General features: G+C 60.4%; 2 protein-coding genes across 12 annotated transcripts in view; one reads left to right on the top strand and one right to left on the bottom strand.

Moving 5' to 3' along the window:
• Nucleotides 1-7,935, top strand: part of ATP2B3 (ATPase plasma membrane Ca2+ transporting 3) — a 61,966-nt gene extending 54,031 nt beyond the window's left edge. For 3 of the 5 annotated variants that reach the window (XM_072818048.1, XM_072818044.1, XM_072818045.1), the window contains one exon: nt 4,859-7,935. In XM_072818048.1, the coding sequence (XP_072674149.1) occupies nt 4,859-5,179 (321 nt within the window). In that variant the 3' untranslated portion in view covers nt 5,180-7,935. Of the gene's footprint in view, nt 1-2,688; nt 2,774-4,858 lie in introns of all 5 variants that reach the window. The other 2 variants (XM_072818046.1, XM_072818047.1) reach the window with 2 other exon arrangements.
• A 3,806-nt stretch (nt 7,936-11,741) lies between these two features.
• CCNQ (cyclin Q) lies at nt 11,742-22,151 on the bottom strand. 7 transcript variants are annotated; one of them, XM_072818331.1, is made up of 6 exons: nt 22,000-22,128; nt 20,460-20,529; nt 19,773-19,956; nt 18,133-18,265; nt 15,834-16,061; nt 11,742-12,287 (listed from the first exon to the last, which is right to left on the bottom strand). In XM_072818331.1, exons 1-6 carry the CDS (start codon nt 22,111-22,113, stop codon nt 12,198-12,200), a joined length of 819 nt encoding a protein of 272 aa, XP_072674432.1. In that variant the 5' UTR covers nt 22,114-22,128; the 3' UTR covers nt 11,742-12,197. The 7 variants fall into 7 exon arrangements, with proteins under 7 accessions (XP_072674432.1, XP_072674433.1, XP_072674436.1 ...); XM_072818332.1 differs by having other exon boundaries at nt 11,742-12,227; XM_072818335.1 differs by having other exon boundaries at nt 20,460-20,603; nt 21,996-22,107.
• Nucleotides 22,152-22,452: the final 301 nt, after the last annotated feature.

Raw genomic sequence — 22,452 nt, 5'->3', positions numbered from 1 at the left:
CTGGGTGCTGGGAGCGGGGTGGTCAGTGAACCAGACAGACCCCAGTGTTCAGGGGCCTGCGGAAAGGAGGCGGAGGAGAGAACAATGGGCAGGGGCGGTGAATTGAAAGTGAGCCACGCCGGGGAAGAAAGGAACAGGTGCAGGGTTTCTGAGGGAGCCGGGAGGTTTGAGCCTGGAAACAGAAAAGGTGAGGGGGGGCCAGGAGGCTCCCTGGGGAGGAGGCTTCCCAGCGGAGGGAACAGCTTGTGCGAAGGCCCTGAGGTAGGAGCGTGGGAAGAGCCAGGAGGCTGAGGCCGGAGACAGTCAAGGATAAGAACTGAGGCAGGCCCTGACCCCCGCCTATTGAAGGGTTCAGACGGGCGCAGGGTGTGACAGGCTCTGGCTTCGGTTTGACCGGCTTCCTTGGGCTGCCATAAGAGGAGACCGCAGAGGCCAAGGGCAGCAGCAGGGAGACCGAGGAAGAGGCGTGGGGTGGGGGGTGAGGTTACAGTGGCAGGCCGAGCCCCGAGCCTGGAGATAGAGATGTGGGGCTGGTCAGCAGACAGATGCCATTGGGGTCACAGCAGCTAGGAAACGTGGGGGGCGGGGGGAGGCCCAAAGATGAGCCCCGGGGCCCTCGGGTGTGGGGGGATGGGGAGAGGATGGAGAACCTGGGGCCCCGGCTACAGCCAGGCAGCAGGGGTGTGGTGTGGGGAGCATTGAGTGCCCAGCTGGGGACGTCCCTGGGGAGCAGGGGGCCAGGAAGGAGCCACTGGCAGCGGCTAGAGAGGACCACGGCACCGAGAGGGTCTCTTTTTTCAGACAAGATGTGTGAGCAGGCAAGGGAGGGGGGCAACATGCTTAAGTGGGTGCAGGGGCCGGGGGAGGGGGCACCCAGGCAGTGCCAGGGCAAGCAGAGCTGCCTCTCGGGCCTCAGGAAATGGGGGGCACAGCGGGCCCCGACCTGATCCTCCTCAGCCTTCCCAGACGCCGTGGCCGTAACCCTAGGAGGCATCTTTACTGGGAAGTGCTTGTCGTGTCTGTCTGTAACGTTTACAGTCACTGGACTTTTGGGGGGCTCGGGGTCCAGCGGGGTGAATGCCGCCACTGCTCAGGGTGGAGCCAGGGCAGCCCCATCGCCTGCTGGAATGCTGGGCGTCCCCACCAGCTAGGCTGGAGGGCAGGGCGCGGTTCGCTAGGCAGAGGGGAAGGAGGCTGCCAGGGGCCCCAGAGACGTCCGCCCCGCGGGCGGGAGGCAGGGAGGCTCAAGAGGCCGGGCAGTCAGGGCCTCTGGCCTTGGGGGCCGAGCCCCAGGGGCCGCCAGGGACTCAGGGGAGCCACGGAGGGCTCTAAGGTGGAGAGGCTGGGGAACCGGGGGCTGCGGGACATGCTGAAGCATGGCACTGGGGTCGGGGATCGGCGGCCCTGGGACTGGCAGCCCGGGGTGACCCTCAGCCCCTTCGGTTGGACAGAGCCGTCAGCCACCGCGTGCGCTGGGACGGGCCCGTGCGGCTGCGGACACGGGTGGTGCGGTGGCACGGACAGCCTGGAGGGCGGCAAGGTCCCTTTGGAGAGGTGACCCGAGGGAGCCCGCCCTGGGCCTCGGCTGGAGCTTGAGGAGCAGGGCAGGGCGTGGGGGAAGGGCCCTGTTCTGGCTCAGCCTCGCTCCCTCTCGTGCCGGGACACGCTGAGCTCTGCCGTGGGGCGGTCCCAGGTCCCCCCAGCACCCCACCCCGCGCGTGAGCTCGGGTCTCTAGGGCAGGCCTCTCTTCTCGAAGCGTTGGCTGGTTCTTACCCAACCAGCATCCCAAGAGGTTAGTTCTTCGGGGCTCTTCGGGGTTGGGGGGCCTGAAAACACCCCATCAGAACACCAACACCGAGCACCTTGATGACAGGCTGAGGTCTCACGCAGGGAAGTGGGACGTGGAGGAAAGCTGACTGTCCGCCAGCTCTCAGACACTTGGGGTGACACAAGCCTAGCCTCGAGCCCCCGGCCGCGTGGGTGCGTGAGCAGCCCCGGCGCCACCTGCCACCTCGCTCCGTCGAGCTGGTGGCAAGAGGGTCATTAGACCGGGAGGAGCGCCCTGAAGGAACATTCCAGAACTGCAGAAGCTAGAGAGGGAAGGGCTGGCTGCCGTTTGGGGGCAGGCTTTGGAGTTGAGCCAGGCACGGGGAGACCCAAAGATGGGTTTCAGCAGGGGTCCAGCCGTCAGGGGACCCCGGTCCAATTGAGGGGAGCTGCTCAGCTACAGGAAAGGGTGTAGCCAGCGTGGCCAGGTCACTGCTGCCAGGCTTACCCCCCAGGCCCCCAGGCCCGGCGGCGTTGGGGTGCGGTGACCTGAGGGCTGTGGCCGACAGCTGGGGCAGACACCGCAGCACCGCCACGCAGCCGCCACAAATGTCCCGGCAGCTCCCCCACAATTCTGGCACCAGAAAAGGCCCAAAGAATGAGGCTCCATCTGCAATGCCTCCAAAACGTGAATTCTGTTTCTTTGCATTAAAGTGTCAAATGAATCTCACCTCGATTTCTGGGTGGCTCCTTTCTCAGAGGCCAGCCTGGGGGAGTCAAGGGAGTGAGGGCAAATAGTTGGCCATCCGTAACCCAGAAGATGTGACTTCACCAACTTCCGAGAAAATCCTCACCAGATGTGAGATCTGGGGTTAGGAAATCCCAGTTTCCCGAGCTCTGGCTGACTGTCTTTGCTTCAGGTGACTTAGGAGCCCTGTGCTTGGCCACGCGATGGCAGTGCCGGGATCCAGACAGCGGAGGGTCGAAAGGGACTCGTTGTGAGCGGTACGATTCACGGTCTAACCTAGGGGCCACCGACTTTTCCTCTCAAGGACCTTCAAGTAATCAGGGTTAGCTTTGCAGGCCAGGTCTTGGTCACAACTAGCCAGCCCTGCCCTGGGATCTCGAAGACAGCCGTAGACGATGCAGAAGCCAACGGCGTGGCTGTGTGGCAATAACACTTTAGAAGACCAAGCTGAGGGCCAGCGTGAGCCCTTGGGCCACAATTGGCCAACGCCTAGTCTAGACCACGAACACCAAGCCCTAGAACCTTCGACCTGGAAATGACTTTAGAACTGATGCCATGTCCACCCTCTCACGTGGGGAAGAGCTGGCTGGTCCATCTCAGCACCAGGCCAGCTGGCTCCTGTGGGGCCCAGCAGAGGCCTTCCCAGCAAGTCGGGCTTCTAGAACCAAGAGGGAGCCCAGGTGGGGGCACCAGGGAGGGAACAGAGAGAGGCAGCGGCTCTGTGGCTCATGGGCCCGGCGACATTTGAGCACTCACGGAGGCGAAGGTGTGATCGCACAGACTGACGGGCTAGTTCTGGGAGCAAGATCCCGCAGGAGGGGAGGTGCGGGGGTCAGAGGGTGCCTGAGCTCGGCTGGGGCCAAGGGCCACCATAGCCGGGGCCCAGGGCACTGTGGGAAGCTCTTCCCTGTGGAGTTATGCTGATCCGAGGTCTGCCAGTGACCGTGGGACAGCCAGGGAACAAGACGTAGAAAAGCCTGAGTAGAGGGAGAACAGGGCAGATTCCAGGAACTAAAAGAAGTTGTCTGGCTTGGAAAGTGAAGAGGAGGAGGAGGAGGAGGAGGAGGAGGAGGAGAGTGCAGGCCGGGGAGGGCTGGAGAGGCAAGCGGCACCAGATTGCAAAGTGCCTGTGAAGGCAGGAGACACGGAGGCAGCGGGGTCTGCGAAGGGAAGTGACCACCAGTCAGAGGCACCCAGCCACGGGCTGGGGGGGCTTTAGGAGGCAGGAGCAAGCATTGCGGGGGATCAGGGCACCCAAGCAGGACAGGTTTAGTGGGTGCATATCAAAAGTAGGGCCATTTTCAGGGTCGGATGCCTCCAGACGGGAGAGTGGCAGGCTCTCGGGCCTGGAGCTCTGGGGCAGGGGGGGACCTGGGCCACAGCCCCCGGCTACAGCCAGGTGAGCCCCGTGGTAGTGGTCAGGCCCGGAGGCGGGCCCGGGCTTATGAACGGAAAGGAAGAGGAGGACCAGGGCCAGGCCAGGGCTCTGGGGCCCCGTGGGACAGAGGAAGGAGAAGTGGAGGAGACAGGGCCAGAGCGGCCGGTGACGTAGGAGGAGGGCCAGGCCGTGGCAATGTCAGGGAAGGCGGGAGGAGCTTCCAGAAAGAGGAGCAGTCAGCTCTGTTGGGTGCCCCTGAGAGACCACATAAGACAGGGACACAAAAGCAGCCACTGGACTTAGCAGCAAGGAAGGCTGATGGCCCTATGGGTCTGGGCATGGCGGGTGCTGGCGACAGTCACAAGAGCTGGCGGGACAGAGTGGAGGACTATAGAGAAGCCAGGGAGGGAAACCCCACTGGAGAAAGGCCAGCCACGCGCCCATAGGCCGGGGACCTTCTCTTACCAGAAAGTTCTGCCGCCTTTCTGGTAAGAGGAAGTGGAGAGTCCACTCTGTAGCATTGTCCCTTTGTGGGGTCACCTTTCTGTCCTCCCAAATTGGAGTTCGCATGTGGCAGAGGGCCCAGGGGCCGCCTAAGCCGCCCCCCCCCCCACTTCCCAGTGCTGGGAAGCGGGAGGCAACAGCCAACAGTCCTGCGCAGTGGTCACTCTCGAGTTCCTAATTACCTGCCCAGGCCGGCCCAGAGAGAGCCGCTGCCACGTGTCCTGCAGAGGGACCGGTTGGTGGGACGCGGACCCCAGCCTGAGGGCCCTTGCCACCCCCGCCGTCCCGTTCCCGCGGATGAACATTTGTCACGCAGCCTAGCTTGCGCTCTTGGTGTGGGTGGACGTTGCCAGCACCGGCCAGCCACTGACTGTCTCCTTGTTTCCTTCTTTGTCTCCTCCCTCCGTCCCTCCGTCCCTGCTCCCGCCGCGGGCCCCTGGGCTCCCCCGTCCCCCTCCAGATCCGGGTGGTGAAAGCATTCCGTAGCTCGCTCTACGAAGGCCTGGAGAAACCCGAATCCAAGACGTCCATTCATAACTTCATGGCGACGCCCGAGTTTCTGATCAACGACTACACCCACAACATCCCACTCATCGATGACACGGACGTGGACGAGAACGAGGAGCGCCTGCGGGCCCCCCCGCCCCCGTCCCCCAACCAGAACAACAACGCCATAGACAGCGGCATCTACCTGAGCACGCACGGCACCAAGTCAGCTACCTCGTCAGTGCTTTCTTCCAGACCGGGGAGCCCCCTCCACAGCGTGGAGACGTCCCTCTAGGGGAGCGCTCTCGGCGCGCCGCACACACGCGCACGGACGGCTCGGGCCTGCAAGGACGTGGACGTGGACGTGGACGTGGCCGAGGCGGCTGGAGACGGGGCTCGCAGCACGGCGCTGGCAAGAAGCCTCCCCACCCGGGGCTTCTGACCTGGGACCCAGGACGAGGACGGAGAAGCCGGAGCGTGAGAACAGCTGTGTTTCCCTTTTTTCTATCGAAGCTTTTTTTTTTTTTCTAATGAACACGACAATTCCACCAGATGTTGGCTGCTGGGGCTGTGCGGTGGGGCAGGGGGCTGGTGTCAGGTTTTGTTTTTTGTTTTTTTTTATTTCCCTGCACCCGCCGGAGAGCGGTGGGCCCGGTAGGTTCAGACGGAAAGAGAAAGGATGAACGTTGCTCCGCAGGGCCGGGGGGGACGGCCCCGCCCGGACAGCCCCCCAAAAGCTGGGAGCCGCCTGCAAATGTACCCGCATCACCGAGCGCCCCTTCCCCAGGACCACGTGCGGTCTGTATGTGTGTGCGTGTGTGCGTAGGTATGTGCGTGCGTATAGACATATACGTGCACAGATGACCAGATGCATATTTAAAGAATAAGGAGCTATTTATCAGCATGATCTTTCCATTCCTCTTATCAGGTGTTTTGATTTTGAAATTTCATTATTTATTGTGGCAGGTTTTTTTCAGGGAACGAGACTGCGAGAATATCTTTTTGGTTGCTTGCCCGCCCCCCCGCCCTCCGGCCTCCCCGATCGCGGCCCCCCCACCTCCCGCCCAGCCTCCGTTCTCCACCCCGGGCCTCTGTCTCACACAGTCCCGGGGACCGTCGCTGTGCAGACCCCTGGGAAGGTCGGGGAGAGAGACACGAGGCCGGGGCGGATCTAATTGGAACTCTTGCACTTTGAGACCCCTGCCTATAGCGGAGAAACAAACCCTTTCAATGGAATTTTTTATTTAAAAGGAAAATACCAAAGTATTGACGAGAATGATCCCCTCCAGTAGGTGGAAAGGGGAGTTTCGCTCTCGGTTTCCGTCGGTTTCGGCTCCCAGTCCTGAAGTCGGCCTCGTGGACTCTCTGTCCGCAGCCCAAGTTCAAGAGCATGAAGTGCCGCCCCCCCCCCCACCGCCTCGTCGACCCCTTGGCAGAGCCCAGAATCCCGGAGCAGCCCCAGGGCCCCGAGGTAGTGGGGTGGCGGGGAGAGCAGCGCGAGCCAGGTGGAAGGTGGCACAGGAAGAGGCACCATCCAAACCCAAGAGGAGCGGACGCGAGTGCAAGCGAGAAGGTGGGCTGAGGGATCTGTCGAGTGACTGGGCCAAGGTCTCAGTCGCCACCCGCCAAAGCACTCTTCCGACCCGGGTCTTCTCGTTCAAGGACAACTCTGACCCACGGAGGCATGGCTTCGTGTCTGCGGCCACCTGCGGCGACGCAGGGGACGCAGATGCAGAAGTGCAGCCCCTGGGAGCAAGGGCACCTGGGAGCAAGGGCACCTGGCTGCTGCTGCTCCTGCCACACCTGTGGCTCCTCCTCGCGCGCCCCGGAAGGCTGAGGAGGTCAGCTTCGCCGAGCCGGCGGAGCCCCGTGTCTGCGGGTGGGAGAGCTGGGCCTGGGCTCCCCAGACGGTTCCCTCGGGGACCTCTCCTTGCCGTATGGGCACCGCTGGTGCCAAGCCTCAGTTTCCCCCGAACGCACACTAACCAGGGAGGGAAATGCAGGAAAAGCAGAGGCTCCTTTACCTTCTGAATTCATCTGTCTCACGTTTTGCAGAGAGGCCACTGAGGCCCGACCACAGCTTGTACATGTGCCTATCACTTGGGCCTGAGGCTGAGCCACTGAGGGACAGCGGGGGGCTGAGGGACACGGGTCAGAACGGAAACGCAGGTGTGGATGGGCAGCGAGGCTGGCTCACCCGTCACGTCCCCTGTGCTGCACCCACCGGCAGGGGACTCGTCTCACCTCCACCTGCCTGTGTGAGCATCCGGGTCGACATCCCAAACACGCTCGGTCCCTACCGTTAACGCGAATGCCATGTCACCCCTGAGCAGGAGTAGTCCAATCTCGGGCAAAGGAATTTCAGTTAGAAAAGAAAATCCCACTCAAAATGCCAGCTACAGATAACTTAAAGCCATCCCTTTATTCCAAAGGGCACATCGAGAATGTTACCCATTTGTAAACTGTTCCCTAATGTCCTTGTTTCAACAACAAAAAGGGCAACTCAATTTGTTGAGGGTCTGTGTGTTCTTAAACTAGAAATAAAATCGGAAATCTTTCAATTGAAGAAGATAAGCTGCATACGCTCTGCTCATGGGCTTCTTTTCATTCTCTGTTAGAGACACTTCGGTAGAACAAACGGTCAATATATATTAAACAAAAACCCTCACTGCTGCTGTACAAAGTTGCCTACTGTGTGTGTCCATTGTTGAGTTTCTACGTTGCCTTTCCTCGGGGTGTGGGGTTCAGAAAAGGGGCGCCGTGACCTCGGATTGTCGCTCTGGTTTCTGTACAGTCTTCAGGCCGAGGGACCTGTCTCGTGAGGAAGCCCCTCTCTATAAAAGCATATTATACGGAATGGCTTGGTCAACTGTGTTCAGTTCTTAAATATGTTTTACCTTTTTATTTGCCTGTTATAAAGTTGAACAAAAATTATCTTCGTGAGGAAGACCAGATGCATAATAATTTCGAGTCTGTAGTTGAATTTCCTAAAGAATAGACCAAAATTTCTGTGTATTAAAAAAAAAAAAATGAAAGGCTGCTACAGTCCCAGTCTGGGTAACATGTGTGATTTATTAGTTGGTGAATTCTCGTTTGGAATGAAAAGGAGGTGTCTTCATCCGCTTCACCAAGCTGCGACGAGCCCCAGGAAGGGTGTGCGGAGCGCCCCCTGGTATGCAGCCACCTGCCCAATCCTTCTGGAAGGAAGAAAGGGCTCGGCTGCCCTGTGGGGTCGGAGGCCCTGCTAGCCGAGGTTTGCATGGTGGTCCTCTAACTGTCGTGGCCTAGAGGCTCCCAGCCTGAATGTCCAGGCCGGGGTCCTCAAAGGAAGGTGAGGGCAGAGGCCACCAACCCAAATGTTAGAACCCTGGCACACATGCGGCCTCCCTCTTTTTTTTTTTTATTGTGGCAAAAGATATAGAACATAAAAGTCACTGTCCTGACCGTTTTGAAGCAAACAGCTCGATGACATCAAGTACTTTCACAGCGCTGCGCAGTCATCCCCACCATCTGTCCCCAGAATATCTTTATCTCCCCGAACTGAAACGTGTCCGCATTAGACATTAATCCCTCATCGTGCGCCCCGAGGTCCCCGTGCCCAGCATCCTTCCTGTCCCTGAATCGACTGCTCCAAGAGACGCTGCCTAGTGTCCTCGAGCTTCACGCGCGTTGTAGCCTGTGTCAGAATTTCCTGTTTTTATTTTTTTTATTTATTAATTTTTGTATTTCCCGCCTTTTTAAAGCTGAATAACATTCCACTGCGTGGATGGACCGCAGTTTCCCTACCCGTTCACCCGCCAGTGGACCGTTGGGTTCCTTTCTGCCTTTCGGCTACCGTGAACCATGCTGCCGTGGACACGGGTGTGCAGATGTGTGTTTTGAGTCCCTGTTTTCAATCCTCCTGGGTCTACATGCACGAGTGGGGTTGCCGGGTCATTCGGTAGTGCTAGGCTTCATTTTTTGAAGAGGTGCCACACTGTGTTCCACGGCGGCCGCACCATTTTAAACTCCCGCCAGCAGCACACGAGGGTTGCAATCACAGACTTCCCCTTTAAGCCAAAGCCATGGAAAGAAAATCCATTATTTCATTCACTTGTTCGCCGGGTCATTCCCCTACCCGTTCCTTCGCACACTTGGTGTCTCTGAACACCTGTGGGGAGGGGGGCCTCTGTGCTCTGCGACCCAGCCCCTGCCCACAAAGGCAGCTCGGGTCCAACCCTTGCAAATGACGACCACGGTGACAGCCAAGACTACCCACATCTCCTTTCCCTGTGTTTCTATTTTTCCACTCCACACATCACCCTTCCAAACTTGGCAATGCCAGCGGATGCCTTTTCCAGGGAAGCTGCCAAGAAAGGAGAAAAAGCTCCACCCTCCCCATAAAAAAGCTCCCTCCCCACCACCACGAGTCCATACTTCTAAAAAAGGCAAAAAGACAAATAACACAAAACAGCAAACAAATAGCAAAGAGCCCTTGCTTCACGGATGTGTGAATCCACCTCGAAGCACAAGGCTGAGCGAGTTTAGATGGGGCCGGATGCCACGTCAAGACAGCTGGCACCTTAGGGAGCGATGCCGCCCCCCCACGTTGCTCATTCCTGCCTGTGGACACTCTTCCGCTCCCGCTATCAAGGACACCACAGGTTCCCGTGCACAGATTGGTAGCTAGCCAACTGAGGGGGCGCAAGGAAGCGCTCCGGCGCTCATTCCTTCACGAAGCCCGCCAGGGTTTCACCATTTTCACCAGCAGGTGTGGGAGTCCAGGGAAGGCCCGGTGTGAGCTGCCGAAGTTCCACACGCTGGCGGGTGGGGCGGTGGTTAAAGTAGCAGAAGTTAGCGTCCCCCAGCTCCCCCAGCTCCGGGGGCCAGGAGTCAGGGACGCGGGTGTGGGCAGGGCGGAGCCCCCTCCCAGGGCTCTGGCACCCAAGCTCGTCTCGTCCAGCTGCTGCCCTTGGCCTTCCTTGGCTGCCAGACGCATGGCTCCCATCTCTGTTGTCACACGGCCGTCTCCCTCTGCACACTCCACCACTGTGTCTTATAAGGTCACCAGCCACCCTGGCTTCGGACCCAGCCGACTCCCATAGGGTCTCATCTTACATTGACAATTCCTACAAAGACCCCATGTTCCAAGGGTTAGGACACAAACACATGTTTTGGGGGCCGGGTCCACTGCACCACAGCTTTCCAGAGACTGGCCCAGGTTGTCCTAGAACCCGGATTGCCCCCACCCCACCCCACCCCACTCCTTCAACCGGTTCAACAGGCCAGGCAAGGCTCGGCGATTTATCACTTTCCAGTAAGGAAGACGTGCTCTGAACCGAGAAGCTCGTGGAAGCTTGGGGTTTCAGAACATCTTATCTGCCTCCTGCATTGCTGACCGGTGCCTTCCCTGCTTCTCTGTTCCGAGGATGGCACACTGAAGGTACAGCTTCGGGCCCCAGCCGCAGCGAGGCAGACGGATGACCCCAGAGCGCCCGGCGCTGACAGGACAAGGCCCAGGGGCCAGCCCGCGAGGCCTGCAAGTCCCGCCGGGCAGCAGGACAGGCACACAGGCGGGCCAAGGGCTCTAAAACAGCAGTCAGAAAAGAGTGAAAATAAAAATAGCAACCAGCAATCCCAGTCTGACATCATCTGGTCCAACCTGCTCAATTTACCAAGTGGGAAACCGAGTCCCACAGAAAGAAAGGAACCGGCCTGCTATGCGGCCTGCTATGCGGCAGGCATAAAAGGAAACCTAGAGCTGCATAATCTCCACACAGCGCCGCTAGCCCCGAGCTATGCTTTCCCAGTTCAGCTCGGCGCCTCACAACCTGGGGTGGGGAGGGTCACCAATCCCTCCAGGGCTTGATCCAACCATCCTCCCTTCCTTCTGGTAGGCCCCGGGGCAGGGGGTGGCGAGCAAACAGATTGAACAGGTGCAGACGGAGAGAACTCGCCAGAGGGCTGGCCCGGACCCCCCCACCCAGCCCTCCCAGCCCTCCCATCCAGAGCAGGCGGTTCTGATTTCTGAGAGCTGAGAAAACAACCTCGCATCCAGCGGGGAGGGGTGGAGGGCAGCTGCCTCACGGGAGGCTGAAGCTGAACAGATCCAAAGAAACTGAAGCTGCTCTAAGAGCCTGTGATCTGGTCAGGGGAGAGAAGACAGATTCCAAAGGTGAAACAGCCGTGGCCCAGTTCCATGGAAACCGACAGTAAGCAGCCAGTATCCAAAACCCGTGCTCCCCTGGCAACAACGTCACAAATCCGGGGAAGCACCTGGGACAGTCCCCGGGCCCCCACACCATCATGTCTTGAGGGACAGTCCCACCTCGATGGCATGTGGAGCCCAGTGGGGATTCCCAGGAGAACCACCTAGGCTGCTCGGTTTCTCTAATGCACCCAAAAGCAGGTCTTCTGGAAGAACTGCCCTTCGAGTGGGTCAGGAGGGTGCCGTGGCCCCGAGATTCCCCAGGCTCTCCATCTAGAGTCACAGTCTTGACATTAAAGAAAACTCCATCAATTACTTTCCAGTTACATTTTGGTCAGATCTGGGTTTGGGGAACCCAAAGGATAGGCCCTCATCCCTCTCTCCAAAACCGATGCTCACCCACCGAACAGGACGAGCGCCAAGCTCCACGAACATCCCAGTAGTGGAGGAGGGAGGACACGGGGACTCCGTCGGGGGACACCACCACGGTGTGAGTGCACGCCGGGCCGCCACGCCCTCAGAAGGCAACAGAGGGGCCTGCCTCCAGGACGCCTCCGGAGCACAAGGGGCGATTCCACGCGAGGAGAGCATTTCAGGGGAAACTGAGGTTGGACGGCACCCCCAGCAGCCAGAGCAGCCTCGGCCACAGAGCAGAGACAGGGCATCTCCATTGATTTGCATCATCTTTTATTACACAAAATAAAATTCCATCTATGTTGCACATTCATACTTCCTATAAATCTGGCGTTAAAAAAATCCCCAAGAGTGCAGTCTCATGTGTTCTTTGATTTTTCCTTCCAATGATTCCACATTCAACTGCAGTTGGTGTCCTCTCAAAGGACAAAAGCAGACACGGATGCCTTGGGGGCCCCTCCCCTGGCGCACCCCGGCCTGCCCGCAGGAGGCACAGCTCCCGTCACCGTCCGGACCGCAGCTGCCAGGGACAGTCAAAGCATGAGAACCAAAGCGGCTGCAGGTCATCGCCTTCGCCAGCCCGTCTCCAGCAGCACAAAACCAGTCCTCCCAGCTGGTCGTCTGGGGACCAGCCGTCACGGCGATGCGGTGGTGCCATCCCCAGGCAGCTGAGCATCCCGGGCTTCTCTTTGGGCAGGCCTGGCCCAGGGCCTTAGGGGATCTCTGTGTCCATGGTATAAATCTGAATGAGATCAGACACAATGTTATCAATGATTGGCTGGGTAAGGTCGTCACTAAACACCTAGAAAGGAGAAGGAAAACAGGTGCTGATTAGACTCCCTCTGTGTTAAACGAGGCACCCACCACTAAGCAGGGCATCCCATCACACGGGGCGGGGGGGGGGTGGCTCTCAGATATGAGAGCGGCTCTCTGCAAAGCCAGTTCGCCTCCAGCCTGCTAAGGCTGATCACAAAGCAGAGAACGTTCCAGATGGAAGAGGCCTGGGTGATCATCTGACCCAAATAGGACAGGGACTTGGTGACAGAGCTGGGCCAGGAGCGCGTTTCCAGAAGTAAACAGGCTAGACTGCTGAACCCCACCCCACCCTGAGCTGGCCCCTGGAGAACACCCGGGGCCTGGTTCTATAACCTGGACCAGCCATCCTCCAGACCATGCTGGAGAGCTTATAAAATTGTAAAGTAAACCCCCAGGGGCCCAAACCAACAGGGTTGTACAGCTTAGGGCCAACCCCACATGTCCCCAAAGGAAGCTGGGGCCCTTGCCCAACCCCTGGGAAAGGACCTCTAGGCCCCTGGCGTGTCCTGCCTGACGAGAGGGTCTCTGTCTCCCTGGGGCCGAGGGCTCCGCCAGGCAGTCTGTGCTGACAGCGTGATTCCTGGTAGGGCCCTGGGCCACACCTCTCGGCCTCACGTCTGGGGGGCAGGACCTGGGTATCCGAGGTCACCCCACGGGAGCTCCGGGCCTCCGGGACCGACCCTGCACCCGAGGCCCCAGACACCAGCACACGGGGAAGCAGCCCTGGTGGCAGCGCCCTGTGCGTGTTGTCACACATCACCGCAGGAGATTCCCCCGGCAAGGGACCTGGTGGCTCGCCCCTGCTCTCTCCCGAACCCTGCCCTGAGCTCCTTTCGTCCTTGCTGGTTCCAACCCATGTGCTTTCACCGTGAGTGACCACAACCACCATAACTGTGAGCTGATCTACGGCTCTTCTGAGTCCTGGGAGCCCCCCTGGTGGAGCACCAAGCCCGAGGGTGCGCTAGGGGAGCCCTGATACCACAAATAAAAAGCAAAACAAGGAGATCTTGGTTAGATGCTGTGGCCCCTTGGGCCGGGGGTTGCTGCCTGGGGAACCAAGGTACCAGAAGGGTCAAGACCTTGGGCCAAGCCAGGGCAAACACTAGACCTGAGTGTACCCCCTCCACGGCCCCCGTAGAAAGCCAGGGCCCTCCATAAGCTACTGCTGCAGGTAGGAAACAGCGGCCCGAAAATCCCCTAAGCCCTGGCTCAGGAAGATGGGCCAGCTCGCCCCAGACTCTCGGCAGAAAATTAATGCCTCGGAAATATGGGCTTGGGCTTGCTTGCCAAGGGCCGCTACTTGCATGTTCCTGGGGAGCCCAAGCCGAGAAAAGACTGTTAAAAAGTAGTCCAGGGCCAAAAGGTGGAAGCAATCCAAGAGTCCCCCCGAGGAGGAAAGCACGGACACGATGTGTCGAGCCGTAGCGAGGAACAGCTTTCAGCCTTCGTGAGGGCAGAGATGCTGACACCTGCCACAACACGCTACTGCTTAGAGTCGGTGCCTCGTCCGCCCAGGGCCCGACCCAGCTTGGCACGCAGCCTGCCTCGCCACTATCACGCTCAAGTGCAGGCAGGCTCCGGGTGTGGAAGCACAGCAAGCTCTCCCAGGGCTCCTGACCAGCACGGCGAAGCCCCAGCCCCCGGCAGACAAGAGACAAGAGACGACAGAGGCAGCTGCGAGGAGTGGCGGGGAGCGAGCGCAAGGAGGAAAAGTATTTCCGAGCTCAGGCGGCAGCGCCCACAGCCGGGCAGGCGGGGGGCGTCATCCAGAGCCGTTTATCATAAGGTGCTGGGCCTGGCACGGCACAAGCCCAAAGGCACCCAGATTGTGGATACTCCGGGCGCCCGAGGCCCGGAGCCACCCAGGAAAGGTGAAGCGCTGAGCGAGTATGCCACCCCGCTCCTTGCAGCCGTCACAGGTCCCGGGTAAGCCTGTGAAAGCAGGCTGGCGGGGGAGCTGCCTCCCAGCACCCTCCTCTGCGGAGGGCCGGGAGTGGGAGGCAGAGGCGGTGAGGTGGCGCCCCGGGAAGTTCAGAAGCAGGCGACAAGAAAGGAGAGTGGAGAGGAAGACACGGGCAGAGCAGAAAACGTGGGAAGCAAGTGATGACATCGCAGACCCAAGCAGCCAAGAGACAGGGGCTGCCCACCAGATGCCCTCGGAGAGCAGGGCTGGCAAGTGGCAGCCCCTCCTGCTGCCACCCGGTTCCAGCCGAGCAGCGACACTATGGTCACAGGACCTGGAAGTTCCCTGAGAAGCCCAGCATGGAGCAGTACTTGCTGTCTATGCAGATGGCGTTCGACCCCATGCTGCCAGAGGAGGGGCGTCTCGCCGGAGACCAGGGCGACAGACGTGTTTGCTCGAGGATGCACGAGCACCTACTGTGTGCCAGGTCTCGGCGCCGGACCCAGGGCAGCTGGTGAAGCAGACAAGAGCCCTAACCTCCTGGCAGCCACCATCTGGTCAGGTGGAGGGGTTCCACAGACAATAAAGGACAAGAGAACAGAAAGCAGAAGCTGGGTGTCCGCGGAGGGGGGCTGCAGGAAGGGAGGGGGAGCCCGGAGCGGCCCCAGGAGGGCGCCCAGGAGGCACCCTCTGTTCAGGAAACAGACGGCACATTCTAGAGGACCTCTGGCCTCGGGGTTTTGCCAGGGAGGGCGGGTGCACAGGACGAGAAAGCTCCAGGTAGCGCAAACACTGCTCGCAGAGAACGCGTCCAGGGCAAGGCCAGACAACGAGGCGAGAGAAGAGGAACAGCAAAGTTCGAGCGTGGGAAAGGGAAAGCGGGAAATGATCTCAAAACTCCACCCTGGGAAACAGTGGGCACTCCTCGGGGCCAAGCCAGAGGACTGCAGACGTCCTGGACGGCGGCCCTTCCCCCACGCTCGCGCTCTACGAACCGCGCTGTGGGTTCGGCAGGCCTGGGCCAGGCCGGCAAACCTTTGGACTGTCAGCCTCACCATCTGCCGTCTAGCCATCCACCCGTCCCTCTTCTGTCCTCCATGTGTCTGTCCCGCACCCCGCTCCCCCTCTGTCATGTGTCGTTCTAGCTGTCATCTATCTGCCTCTCCAACATCGATGCATCTTTCTAGAGGGCTCCCTATGCCTCTTCTGATGTGACTCCAAGTCTGTTAGCCTGTGATATGTGACAAGCTTGCGCTCAATTCAATAAAAGTGCTTGGCTGAACAAAGTGGCTCTCAAGTGGGGGTGATCCCCACCCTAGGACACTTGGTAACGTCCGGGGACATTTTTGGGTGTCATGACCCGGGTGGGGGATGCTCCTTGGCATCTACAGCGGACGGTCCTGCCACAGAGAATGACCTAGCCCCAAAAGTCCACAATGCCAAGGGGGACAGCCCCCGCCTGAGACGACTATGACGGGGTCTGTTCCAGCCTCTACATTCCAAAGCAGCCCGTAGCCTCCTTCGTGGACAGTTACTACAGAGAAACATGGACATCTGGGTACTAGGACATCTGGAAATCCTTAGGCAAAGGAAAGGGGGACAGGCCAGTATACTGAGCAGTCACCTCACCTGCCACCACGGCTTCTCGGCCTCGGCCTCGGCGGGCACCTCGACCCCGTAGGCCTGCAGGGCCAGGTGGATCACTGCCACGGCTATGTGCTGAGCCCGGAAGCGGAGGCACAGCCCCCCATGGTAGCTGTCCCGCAGCAGGGCCCAGGCAGTGACGGAAACGGGGGTCCGCTGCCAGCTGTAACGATTCAGCCAGTTCTTGAGGGAAATCAGGTAGTGGAGCAGGTACTGCAAAGACACACCAGTCAGCCAATTGGCCTTCGGGGCTCCAGCCCCCGAGACACCTGACTCCTCGCTGAGAGGTACTGTGCCCCCCACACCACCCACCGGCCACTCTCCCCCTGAGCTGTCTCAGGAACCAAACACAAACTGGATCGAATCATCTCTCTGTCCTACCCTCCAACAGCTGCCCGCGTCACTTGGATAAAGGCCCTGGTGTCTTCCTCGGGCCTCGGGGCCCCGCCCCACCCCCGCCCCACCCGCCCGACGTGCTGGAACCTGCCAGGCAAGCTTCCCCTCGGGCCCTGGCGTGGGCCCTGGCGTTCGCTGCTGCTCCCTGCTGCTCCCTCGGCCCCAAATCATCTCTCTCTCCGCCCCAGGGCCCATGTGCCCACCCGCTCTCAACTCCTGGCCTGCTCCCCGACCTGCCCGAGCCACTCTTGGTGGCCACCCCTACCACGGTCCCTCTCTGTCACACAGCCCTACTTAGCCATCGTCAAAAATCGTTCTGTGTATGCCCTGGCCCAGCTCAACATAAGCTCCAGGAATAGCGTCCTCATCTTCCAAACAGACCATGGCACCCCCGTGCCCGGCCCGAGGCCAGGGGCTGCCCGGAGACAGGACGCCCACTTTCGGGATCGAGGCTGGTGACTGCCAGGAGCGCTGTCCTCAGCTGGAAATTCTTTACTGGCTTTACTGGCTCAGCTGCCTGTGAGCTCCCGCTCTGGGAAGCCGGCTGCTTTGCTTGAACCACCCGACCTGCCAACCCACCGAGAGGCCCGCTCGACGGGCTCGAACACACACGCACGGGACTGCAGCACGCCCCGGAAGAGGGGGCTCCTCGGCGCCGTATGCCCCGTCCCGACCTGATGGAAGCGGGGGCCGCGAGGCTCCAGGCACCGACAGCCCCCTTGGCAGGTGCCCTTCTTCCCCAGACCCAGCGCCTGGCACCGTGACTGCCCCACAGAGGCAGGGCGGCTGCTGCCTTCCCCCCTGCGTCGTGCAACCAACAATCCGACAGACCGACCGACCGACCGACCGGAGACACAACTATTTCAAAATCTCCACCAGGGGTTTCTGGGACTGGAAAGGCAGTCTGGAAGGGTGGGGTGTGATTATAAGGGCCCCTGTGCCGCTGGACCTTTGTACGTTAACTGCGGTGGAGGATATACGCAGGTGCTATGTCATAAGTCCTACAGCACCACGCGGTACAGGTAACAAGCAGGCAAGACCCGGAATCCCTGGCAGGGGCGGGGCTGTGTCGGTGCCGACACCCTGGCTCGTATATGGGTTGGAGTTTTGCAAAATGTTTCCGTTCGGGGAGACTGGGCAAAGTCTCCAGCTCAAATAGGATCTCCGGGTTATTCCCCCCGACTGCTTGTAAATCTACCATTGCCTCAATAAAAATGCCAATTAAAAAAAAAATCCTGTTCGCAGCCCATGTCCCAGCCCCGCACGGCTCCACATCTTTCCCTGCAGGCCGTGCTTCCCAGCTGCCCATGTGGGGGCCTGGGGCCCTGAAGGTATCATGCCCAAGGGCTCTAGGGGTGTCACAGGTCCCTTTTGCTGCTGCCTGAAACAGTTCGATTGGGACCTAGGTGTTCCTAGTGGTGAAAAGTGTGCTACTTGACTTTGTGACTCAGCTTTTTGGTGGGTTTCTGAGCGCAGCCAGGCTGCGTGTGAGCTCTGAGGCAGAGCAGCAACTCTGCGGGCCAGGGTGTCTGGGAGGTCCTGAAACCCGTCCTGCTTCCCTGTGGCTCACTGAGCACACAAGCCATATGGGTCACGGGATCTGCAAGGACTTCAAGAGTCGCGCGGATCCCGGCTGGTGGCCTCGGCCGAGCAGGCGGGGAGGCAGAAGCAGAAATCGGAACTGTCTGAGAAGCCCCGGTGAGTGGGACAAGAGAGGCCGCCTGAGCCGGTCACTGGGCGCAGTCAGGAGCCCTGGTGCCCGGCGGTGGCGCCTCTGCTGTCCCGCACATATCCCACATGTTCTTGAGGGTTCGGTGGGCGCGCTTTCTGGATCAAAGACGGAAAGGTTCATGCCTGTAGAAATAGTTGCCGATTCCCCAGCAGGTACCTTGTGTGGGTGTTGGAAGGAGACTTGGAAACGCAGGACTCTGAGCATGAGGAGCTCGCACTGCACTATACTGTCCCGGAGCGCCCAGAAGCGGGAGTCCAGCTCCAAGGGTTCACTGCCTGGGTGAAAGTACCTGCGTGGAGAGAGACACAAACTCCAGGGGGTTTCGGCCATAGATCGGGCCAGTTCTGCTGGTGCTTTTCAACTCATTCGTCATCTACCTGTCTAGGCTTTAGGATAAAACGGTAACCAACAGCAAAAAGAAGCCAGCTTCTAGTCTCAGCCCTCATGGGCTGTCCCGTATCACTCAACAGGATGTCCAGGGGAAAGACGAGTTCTGTGCAATTGTTCCAGAAGCCCTGGAAGCTCCAGTACCCTGCACTGCTCGTGCTCCCGTTACGGTCGGCCCGCTGTGAGGGACAGTCTGGATCACCTGGCCCGGCAGTGCCCAGGGCTCTTACTCTGGGCCCACGGGAGGTATTTGAACATGTGGTGGCGATGCTCTATGCAGAAGAATAACTGTATTTCAGCTTTACGTTTCCCAGATCGTCCTTCCTTTGTTCCAGATCCTTCTGTCCTTATTTACACCATATATATCCACAACACTCCCACCTAAGGAGGATCACCAAGATGCAGGAGAACAGAATTCACACTCAAGTGATCAAAATTCCCTGCTGATGACTCAGCCTTCCTAGTTCCTCACTCCTTTTCCAACTTCCCCCACGGAATCCCACCCAGGTGCTCATGTCCAATTAGCGAGCCACACAATTTCCCCTCTGCCGGTCCTCCCTGCTGGGGACCTGGCAATTACAGGTGGACTCTGGCAGCTCTCCCTTGCTTCCCTCTCCGGTTTTTCTCTCAGCCTTTAGCGGTACACCATGAACCTGTCATGCTTAGCGGGGGAGGGAGTGCTTTTTCCGTTACCTGTTTATTAAAAGAGAAGCAGCACAAAACAGGTTTCTTTCCTAATGACTGGTTTCTAGAAAGGTTATGCCATTCTGCTGGTCAGTGACTTTCCACAAGTTGCTTTCTCCTGAGCCCCCTGGGAGTCGATGCAGCCTGGCTGGCTGGACCCCCATACCCTTCCCCAGTGGGAATACGGCTGCTTGCGCCCAAGGGTGCTGCGCGCAGAGCACCATAGCCACAGCAGGGCAAGAGACGCTGGTTAGCAACTCTGACTCGCCTTCTCACACCATCGTAATAAAATCATTGCCCAACTGGGTCCACGCCCTCCCCCCACATGGAAAGGTCCTATAGGTCCCACCAAACACAGCTGGTTTGATCCATCCTGCCCCAAAACTCCAAACGATCCACTTGGACACATCTCACCAAGCTCCCTGTGCTCTAGCCAAGCTCCCCACGCCATGAGCCTGGCTCCACTACACTCCCTCTGGCCTTCTAGACTTCCCTTCATCTGGCCCCAGCTTCTCTTCCACTGACCCCCGGGGGTTTCTGACACTGGCCTCATTCCTGCCCTTGTGGCTAGTGCCTCTTGCCCTGGTTCAAGACCACCCTGGCGCTTCCTTCTGAGCTTGGCTGCTGGCACCCGGGGGGGTCAGGGCCCAGCAGGACCTCTCTGCCCTCCCATTTGGGTGGACACCAGTGAGTCCTCCCAGAGGCCCAGGCCTGGAAGCCATTACCTGTTGGATACGTTGATGATGTCACGAGTGCGCAGGTGCTGTTCCTCCACTTTGCCGGCCAAGTAAAGGGAAGACATGGCAACCAAGTAGGGGTCGTAGGCGTCCAGGTCGATCTCACAAAAGAACTTATGGTAAATGGTACAAGCAGTGGCGATGGGAATGGACTGCATCCCCAGCTTGACACCTACCAAAAGAAAGCAGGCAGGAGGCTACTTCAGTCCAGTGCTCAGCGTGTGCTACCGCGTGAGTGGAGCTGCTGTTGGGCACTAAGGGGGTACCCCACTGCTCAGACAAGACCAGGAGCTTGGAGCCTAGCTGGCCTTGGGTGCTGAGTCTTTCACTGGGCCCTCTACCTGAGAGGTTTGCAGCCAGGCTTCTCAGGTCCTAATGGGGCAGTGAGGCCCTTGGGGGGTCGTGTGCAAATGCGGTGTCCCCTCCAGCAGCACTGTGGATTGCACACTTCTCCCAAGCCACCCGCCCCCCCGCCACCCGGGGTCAACCCCGGGTCACACCCAAGCTACAGATGTGCAGACCACACTAGGAGAGGCAAGGCTTCAGACTAGTGCTCCGTTAGCAGCTGGCTTGTCGGCTTCTGCACCACATCACGGAAAGGGCCACACGCTGTCGTGTGTCTGTGGCTACCTTAGGGGGCATTTAACTAGAGGCCGCCCCACCCCCACAGCTCACCTAACAAAAATCCTGCCAAGATGACAGCAGAGGGGAAAGCCTCCGCCCCGGCCCCGCCTCTGGACAGCTCCTAAGGAAATCACGGCATTGGGTCACAGAACCAATATAAGTTCACAATGAGAAGATTAAATGGCATCCAATAGACTGAAAGAAGGTGGAGGACAACCAACATCATTAAGATTACACTCGCTAGCCTCTCCCAGAGGGGCGTTAGTCCCCTGGGGCTGCTCTAACAGATCGCCACAGACTCTGTGGCTTCAAGCAACACGCATCCTTTCTCTTACGGCCCTTGTGGTCAGGAGCCTGAAATGGGTCTCAGGGGGCTAAGCTGGAGGCGTGGGCAGGGTGGATTCCTCCTGGAGCCTCCACGGGAGAACGTTTCCTTGCCCTTTGCAGCTTCTGGAGGTGGCTGCAGTCTTTGGCCCGTGGCCACTTCCTCCCTGGTCAAAGTGCGGGGAAGCATTTTCTAACCGTGCTTCCGTCCTCACGTGGCCTTCCGCTCTGCCCATCACTCCTGCCTCGCTAAGGACGTGGTGGGTGGCATCATCCTGGGCCCGGGGAGTAATCTAGGGCAGTTTGCCCTCCACATCAAGATGCTGAATGTCATCTGCAAAATCTCTCCTTTGCGTGTCGTTACGTGGGGTAAGAACAGTCACCAGTGCGGGGGCTTGGGATGGGAACACCTTCGGAGGGCCAGTGTTCAGCGTCCCACGGGGGAGCAAGGGCATATGCAGGCCATTGTCTCAAGAAGTCCTCCGAGAGGGACCCGGAAGGGCTTTCGGCCTTTCAAGCTTTGAAATTCAGTTACACGTTGGGACGAGGGTCCCCTCATTCCCAGAGATGTCAGAGAAGGCACTAGAGCTGCGCATGCCCCTCCAAGTCCTGTTTCGGTGGCGAGTGCTCAGAGGGCCGCGTGCTGCCCTGCGTTACGTGGAGCGTCCACGCGGGAGCACGGCAGCCTCCGAGAGGCCCCGCCGTCCTCCCTCCCGCCCCGGGCAGCGTCCGAATCCCGGGGCTCAATCGTCCTGCACCATTTCCCGGGCCCCGCTGAGCTGGCCTGGAAAGCGGACCCCCCAGAGGCCGCACGCGCACGGGGCGCACAAAGTAACAAAGATCGGAAGTAACTGTGTGGCCGCCAGAGCCGATGCAAGGGCCGGGGAGAGACAGTGTTTCTACCGGAATCCGCTTCGCTTCATTGTCTCCACTGGGAGCCCGGGCGGCCGCCGCGGCTGCGGACGCGCCGGCGGAGCTTTCGAGGGGCGCGCGGGGCCCCGGCCCTCGGGCTCGTCCCGGGCCGCAGCGCCGGCGGGCAGGTGCGGCGGGCGCCCGGGCTGGGGGCCGGCGCCTCCCACGTCCTCTCCTCGGGCCCCCGCCCGTCCGCGCGCAGCTCAGAGCCGAGCCCCGGGCGCGGCGCGACGCGGAGGCCCGTCCCCGGGAGCCCCCCCGCCCGGCCGGCCGCGCCGGCTCCCGCCCTGGCGCCCCCTCCTGCGGGCAGCGGGTCCCCGCGAGGCCGGCCCTCTCCCGAGCCGCGGTTACCTGCCTCCATGATGAACCTCGTCACTCGGAAGTGCACCCTGGCCTCGGGCGCCGGCCGCCCCTCTGCGCCCCGCGCCGCGTCCCCCCCTCCGCAACCGCCCGGGCCCCGGGCCTCCATGAGGCCCCGCCCCGCGGCCCCGGACCCCCCGCCGGAAGGACAAGGGGCCCCCAGCGCGCGGCGGCCGGCTCCGGGGGTCCTCGCGGCGGGCGCGGCCACCCGCCCCGCCCCGCCCCGCCCCGCCGGCCCCCGCCCCGCCCGCCCCGCCTTTCGGGTCCCTCCCCCCGCGCGGCGGGGCCGGGGGGGGGGAGCGGGCGGCGCGGCTGCGCGCAGGCGCCGGCGCAGGCGCAGAGGCCCAGTCGGCCGGGTGGCCCGCCGGCGCCCGCCTGTCGCCGAGCAGCGCGCGCCCCGCGGGGGGAGCTGGCGCCCCGCCCCCGGGAGGCTCCCGCCCCTACGGCC

The sequence above is a fragment of the Canis lupus genome, chromosome X (assembly GCF_048164855.1).
Source record: "Canis lupus baileyi chromosome X, mCanLup2.hap1, whole genome shotgun sequence".
Lineage (NCBI taxonomy): Eukaryota > Metazoa > Chordata > Mammalia > Carnivora > Canidae > Canis > Canis lupus.
Note: the sequence above shows the minus strand (reverse complement) of the source record. Positions and strands in the feature narration are given on the sequence as shown.